The sequence below is a fragment of the Herpailurus yagouaroundi genome, unplaced genomic scaffold (genome assembly GCF_014898765.1).
Source record: "Herpailurus yagouaroundi ecotype Mexico unplaced genomic scaffold, PumYag 557, whole genome shotgun sequence".
NCBI lineage: Eukaryota > Metazoa > Chordata > Mammalia > Carnivora > Felidae > Herpailurus > Herpailurus yagouaroundi.
Window position 1 is genome coordinate 2,461,209 of NW_024412774.1, and position 7,121 is coordinate 2,468,329.

The following is a 7,121-nucleotide window of genomic DNA, read 5'->3' on the forward strand; positions in this document are numbered from 1 at the left end:
ATTATATGTTTTTTAAAAAGATGACAAGATCCGGGGCGCCTGGGTGGCTCAATCGGTTAAGCATCCAACTTCGGCTCAGGTCATGATCTTGCGATCCGTGAGTTCGAGCCCCGCGTCGGGCTCTGTGCTGACAGCTCAGTGCCTAGAGCCTGTTTCAGATTCTGTGTCTCCCTCTTTCTCTGACCCTCCCCCGTTCATGCTCTGTCTCTCTCTGTCTCAAAAATAAATAAACATTAAACAAATTTTTTTTTAAAAAGATGACAAGATCCTCTCTGTACAAGTGTATAAGGCAATGACCATCTTTACATAAAATATCTACCCAGAAGTTCTAAATCTTAAGCTCCCTTATTCTGTATAGGGAAAGGTATTAAGACACCTATATTAAAACTATAGGAAGCAGGGGTGCCTGGATGGCTCAGTTGGTTAGGTGTCTGACTTCGGCTCAGGTCATGATCTCATGGCTCATGAGTTTGAGCCCCGTATCGGCCTCTATGCTGAAAGCGCAGAGCTTGGTGCCTGCTTTGGATTCTGTGTCTCCCTCTCTCTCTGCCCTTCCTTTGCTCATGCTGTCTCTCCTTCAGGAAGCAGACCTTGAGGTCTGAACAACCTCTATTTGCTGAGCTCAGACTGATGCATTATCCTCAAAGGACAGACTGTGCTCCTGGGCTATAGGTTTTCTTTTTCTTTTCTTTTTTTTCTTTTTTATTTATATATGAAATTTATTGTCAAATTGGTTTCCATACAACACCCAGTGCTCATCCCAAAAGGTGGGCTATAGGTTTTCAAAGAGAGAAGGAAGCCTCAAGGAGGTACGTCTGCGTTGAATTTGGGTCGCCCTTGGCCACCTCTTCTCCCATGGACTCAAGTATTGCATCTGTGACCAATAGTTCCAAATCTCCTTCAATGGTGCTGACTTCTTCCCTGAGATCCTAGGCTCATGTGTCAAACTCCCCACCTCAAAGGGTCACAGGGACCTCAAAGTCAGTGCGTCAAAAACTCGTTTTACCTCCAACAAGAAACTCCTCATAAGTTTCCTATAAGTGGCAATTAGACAAAAGCTTCTGTTTGTGGAGTTACTTTGGAACAGATGTTTGCCTCAATGCTTTCTCCATAAACCTAATTTTAGCCCCATCTCACTCTTATGGTGGTCTGTTCATCTGCAAAATGGGGATATTAATACCTCCCTTAAGAGACTGGTGTAGGATGCTATGACATAATCATAAGACATGGAGAATAGCACCTGGCCTGTGGCAAGTATTCTAGAGAGGTCGTCAATATTGGCATTTATTACCACTCATCTCAACTGAAAATGGACAACACTGGCAACTGCTGGGTCTTCAAGCATTTGTCTAGTGAAAGATTAAGGCTAACATAGGTTACGTCACAGAGGTGGAATAAAACTCCAGCTTGAAAGTCAAATAACTCACTGATTCCTGGCATCACCATCCATCAGGCTGTCTAGTGGAAAGGCAGGAGCTACACCTGACACTTTTTCCCTAGAAATCCCAAACACCAGCTTTTATCAAATACCTCATAAGTCAAATCACTTCTGTCCATCAATACTTCCTTGTACATGAATATTCATAGTGGCTTTATTCACAATAGCTAAGAGGTAGAGACAACCTGAATGTCCATTGTCTGATGAACAGATAAAGGAAAGGTGGCCTATCTACACAACAGGATATTAGTCAGCAGTAGAAATGAGCTAAGTGCTGGTATGCGCTACAACATGAATATAGAAAACATTATGCTAAATGAAAGAGGCCAGTCATGAAAGACCACACTTGTAGGATACCATTTATACGTATGGTATACATACATAGAAGTCCAGAATAGGCCAATTCATAGAGGCAGAAAGTATATTAGTGGTTTCATAGGACTTGGAGAAGAAGAGATATAGAGTGATAATGGGTTTGGGGTTTCTTTTGGGAAGAGGAAAATGCTCTGGAATAACATAGTGGTGATTATTTGCACAACATCGTGAACATGCAAAGAAACACTGAATCGTACACTTTAAAAGGGTGAGCTTTTTGGTACATTGATTATAGCTCAACAAAAAGTCTCAAGTGGAGTGCCTGGTAGCTCAGTTGGTTGGGCAACTGACTCTTGATTTTGCCTCAGATCATGATGTCAGGCTTTGTGAGGTCGAGCCCCAAATTGGGATCTGCTGGAAGTGAGGAGCCTGCTTGGGATTCTCTCATTCCTTCTCTCTCTGCCCCTCCCGTGATTTCTCTCGCTCACTCTCAAAATAAACTTGAGAAGAGAAGAGAAGAGAAAAGAAAAAAAAGCCTCAAGTAATATTCCTCAGAGAAGTCTGCTGTCACTTCCTTGACTGGTCAATTGATGTTTCATACAAACATGGCACCTGGGATCTCATCGTTTTGTATTTTGTTTGGTTTAGTTAATATATAACTCTATATGGCCATATGTATATATATTTTACCACTATTTTCCTATCAGTTCTTCAAATGGTAGGTATTCACAAAATAAAGGTTGACAGAAGGACTTGGGAAAAGAGGTCACCACTAGCCAAGTACTTCTGAACCAAGTGCTTGATTACTCTTGTCTATATTTAGTGCCTGTCAAACGAGCTTACGCTTCATGCCCAACTTCCCCAGAATCCCAGGTCTTTGGAATGTGTCTTCATACAAAGTAACTGTAGATGATCACAGTGGACATATGTGATGCCTTTGATGATGATTCATTCTAGGAGCTCTTGGGGGAGGAGACTGATGTACCAGAGACAAATGCAGATGAGCAATGGGAAAGTGGACTCCTCTGCCACCCAAACTCCATTCCAGGATGGCAAAAAAAAAAAAAAAAAAAAAAAAAGCAAACCAAAAAAAAAAAACCCACAGCAAATCAGATTTCTTTACCTTGTTCTTTCATCTCTGCTGCTGTGGCACCATCTTGTTCTATAGCTTGTGAAATTTCTGCAAAAGAGAGAAGGAATAATAAACTCCCCCATTCTTTTATTTTTAAATATAATTGTCAAATTGGTTTCCATACAACACCCAGTGCTCATCCCAACAGGTGTCCTCCTCAATCCCCATCACCCACTTTCCCCTCCCTCCCACTCACCCTCAGTTTATTCTCAGTTTTTAAGAGTCTCTTATGGTTTGCCTCCTTCCCTCTCTAACTTTTTTTTCCCCCCTTCCCCTCCCCCATGGTCTTCTGTTAAGTTTCTCAATATCCACATATGAGTGAAAAACATATGGTATCTGCATTTCTCTGCCTGGCTTATTTCACTTAGCATATCCTCCAGTTCCATCCACATTGCTGCAAATGGCCAGATTTCATTCTTTCTCATTGCCAAGTAGTATTTCATTGTATGTGTAAACCACATCTTCTTTATCCATCAGTTGATGGACATTTAGGCTCTTTCCATAGTTTGGCTATTGTTGAAAGAGCTGCTATAAACGTTGGGGTACAAGTGCCCCTCTGCATCAGCACTCCTGTATCCCTTGGGTAAATTCCTAGTAGTGCTATTGCCGGGTCATAGGGTAGATCTATTTTTAATTTTTTGAGGAACCTCCCCACTGTTTTCCAGAGTGGCTGCACCAGTTTGCATTCCCACCAACGGTGCAAGAGGGTTCCCATTTCTCCACATCCTCTCCAGCATCTACAGTCTCCTGATTTGTTCATTTTAGCCACTCTGACTGGCGTGAGGTGGCATCTCATTGTATAAATTCCCCCATTGTTATGTGAACATCTGAATTAGAGAGGGCACAGACCCACATCTCAGGACCAGTTTGGAACACGGAAGCCACCGGCTCAGCTAGAGATGCTAAGTGTATGTAAAATGAGCACTTGATTCAAAATCAGGAGATATGAAGTTCTGGTCTCAATTCTGCTGTTAATTCTTTGGAGACCTTTTGGCAAGTCATTAAAATGGTGGATAAAATCTGGTGGATAAGAACCAAGGGTCTGGAGTCAGACATAGGATTTGAATGGGAATCCTGTCCCTTCCTGCTTATGACGTCTTAGTCAACTTGCTGGTCTAACATGCTTCTGTGGGTTCATCTGTAGAGCTCGGATACTAGCTCCTACGTAGTGGAGTTGCTCTCAATTAAATCAGGTGTTTTGGTAGAGGAATAGCACAGTCTCTGGCGTATAATAGCTACTACTTGCTGAGAATAACCATTATATCTACTTTTTTTTTTCAACGTTTATTTATTTTTTGGGGGACAGAGAGACACAGAGCATGAACGGGGGAGGGGCAGAGAGAGAGGGAGGCACAGAATCGGAAACAGGCTCCAGGCTCTGAGCCATCAGCCCAGAGCCTGACGCGGGGCTCGAACTCACGGACCGTGAGATCGTGACCTGGCTGAAGTCGGACGCTTAACCGACTGTGCGACCCAGGCGCCCGATACCTACTTATTAAAAATAGTTTCCTAATGTGGCTAAGTACATATTTGACATAGGTGATATGGGAATGACTTATGGTATTTAAGGAATTGTCAAAAGGGTGGTGTTAATCTTGCAAATTATATAAAAAAAACCATGCAATAAATTATCACAAATGTAACAAAACTATTTGAGCATTTTAAAGCAGACGAGTCAAGTTTTCAGATGTAAATTTCTAAAAGATCACCTTGGTTATTATTGTATGGAAAATGGATTGCATACAACCAGAGTGGAAAAGGATAAGAAATTCGAAGGAAATGATTCCCATATACAGGGTATGGGTAGAAAAACATAGAAATGGATTATACTTTAGATGTGCATCTCATAGGATTTTGATTCATTGGATGAAGGTGGAGAAAGAAAAGAAGCAGTCAGTCAGACTAAAAAGTGAGTAGGCTTTTGGAATGAATAAGCAGGTGGATAGCAGTCCCATTTACTGAAATAAAAAAACAGAGGAGGCAGATATATAGAACACCAAGAACACCAATAACAGCAGATTACATGGTCTTCTGAAGCACGCATAGAACTTTCTCTAAGACACGCCACATGTTAGCCCATAAGACACAATGTGAAAATGGAACAACAAACTAAAACTTACAGCATGTAGATAGAGCAGTGGTTAGAGTGTCGACATGTGTAGGGTTTAAGTATACAGCTTAGCCTCTGGATCTTCAGTTTTGTTACCAGATGATTGGAATTACAGTTACTACCACACGAAGTCCTGTGGAGATCTAGGAGATTGAAGCACGTGGCACCATCCTTAACCCTTAAGGTCTCAACAAGTGGTAGTTCTTGTACACAATGGTAATTTAGAGGGGTTTCCCAATGTGGCTTAGAAGACCCCAGCTTTTGTCCATTTTGATCCTACTGCCAACGTTAGTCAGTCGGTGTCTCTATTTCATATCGCTAAATTACTACTTAGTAATCTTTAAACCCAGTAAGATACGATTTTATCCCTCGAAAGAGATTATGTGGGACTCCCCCTGTTAAACCTAGATTTACATTAAAATTGGGATAATTTATGCCCTCTGGGATTCTGAAACTCTGTGACTCATCAGTTCTTCAGACTTTAGTTTTGAAAGGGATTTTCCTGCCCACAGTCTGAACAAAGCTGCTTCAACAGGAGGTTGGTCCTGATTCTTTTGAGGTGTTAGACTTCATGGTCAATGCTGACTGCTAGAAGATTAGCAATATATAAGTGGTAGTGTGGGTAACAGTGGGGGAAAGCATGCTGTCTATAAAAGCCTACATCTTTCCCTGTATGTTTTGGCATCACTGCTTTGATTCCTTTTGTTGGTCTCCTTTTTCCTCCACTGAAGTGTAAACTTCATGAATGCTGGGGATTCGCATGTACTTTGTCCATGGATGTATCACAAGTCACAGAGTGGTGCCTGGCATATCACCAGTACTCAAATATTTGGGGACTTGTATTGAACATGGTTTCATGTTATCTGGTTCTCCTCACCAAAGCCTCCAAAACAGATTATTAGGTGAAGCTTGTCCTGGTGGGGTCATGGAGTTATCCAAACTGAAGATGGAAACTCAAATAGTTGTAAGAAAGCTTTAAGTTCACAGAGCTCTTTGGACTCAGAATAAGAAAGACCATGATGGGACTGCAAGCTGGTGCAGCCACTCTGGAAAACAGTATGGAGGTTCCTCAAAAAACTGAACATAGAACTACCCTATGACCCAGCAATTGCACTACTAGGCATTTATCTACAGGATCCAGGTGTGCTGTTTCAAAGGGACACATGCACCCCCATGTTTATAGCAGCACTATCAACAATAGCCAAAGTATGGAAAGAGCCCAAATGTCCATCGATGGATGAATGGATAAAGAAGATGTGGTGTGTGTGTATACACACACACACACACACACACACACACACAAAACACACACTGGAGTATTACTCGGCAATCAAAAAGAGTGAAATCTTGCCATTTGCAACTACGTGGATGGAACTGGAGGGTGTCATGCTAAGTGAAATTAGTCAGTCAGAGAAAGACAAAAATCATATGACTTCCTCATATGAGGACGTTAAGAGACAAAACAGATGAACATAAGGGAAGGGAAACAAAAATAATATAAAAACAGGGAGGGGGACAAAACAGAAGAGACTCATAAATATGGAGAACAAACTAAGAGTTGCTGGAGGGGTTATGGGAGGGGGGATGGGCTAAATGGGCAAGGGGCATTAAGGAATCTACTCCTGAAATCATTGTTTCTCTCTATGCTAACTAATTTGGATGTAAATTTAAAAGAATAAAACTTAAAAAATGATTAAAAAACTAAAAAAATATTTTGGAAAATTAAAAAAAAAAAAAAAGAAAGACCATGATTACCAGATCCTCAGAACCCATACAACCACCTGACAGAACAGAAAGAACACTGGACTATCAGGAGTAATGGTTCAAGTCCCAGATGTGCCACTAACTCATCACCATGTGGCTTGAGACGTATCCATTTTCCCACCATGCCCATACTGACCTGGTACTTCTTTCATGCTCAGTTCTTGGTCATTCTTCATTGTAGAATTTTCTGGCATTTCAGCCAGTGAATACCCTGCAACGGAGAGTAGATGAAATAATAGTCTCTAACAAAGTCAGCAATTTCCAAGACTAGGGATGAGATTTCCCATTACTAAATACTGAGGGGAACCAAAACAAGTCTCAGATCTCAGTTTATTCCATGACTAACTGGTATCAGAGACAAT

The 7,121-nt window shown here is 41.4% G+C and overlaps 2 protein-coding genes across 4 annotated transcripts in view; one reads left to right on the forward strand and one right to left on the reverse strand.

Moving 5' to 3' along the window:
* Positions 1–7,121, reverse strand: part of NLRP5 (NLR family pyrin domain containing 5) — a 41,419-nt gene that overhangs the window by 22,732 nt on the left and 11,566 nt on the right. The window contains exons 4-7 of the mRNA XM_040465193.1: positions 6,896–6,970; positions 2,877–2,933; positions 2,183–2,230; positions 143–209 (exon numbers count right to left, since the gene is read on the reverse strand). Of these exons, the coding sequence (XP_040321127.1) occupies positions 143–209; positions 2,183–2,230; positions 2,877–2,933; positions 6,896–6,970 (247 nt within the window). The remainder of the gene's footprint in view (positions 1–142; positions 210–2,182; positions 2,231–2,876; positions 2,934–6,895; positions 6,971–7,121) is intronic.
* The window catches only part of NLRP13 (NLR family pyrin domain containing 13), a 77,072-nt gene that overhangs the window by 4,068 nt on the left and 65,883 nt on the right, over positions 1–7,121 (forward strand). The gene's annotated exons all lie outside the window — the stretch shown is intronic.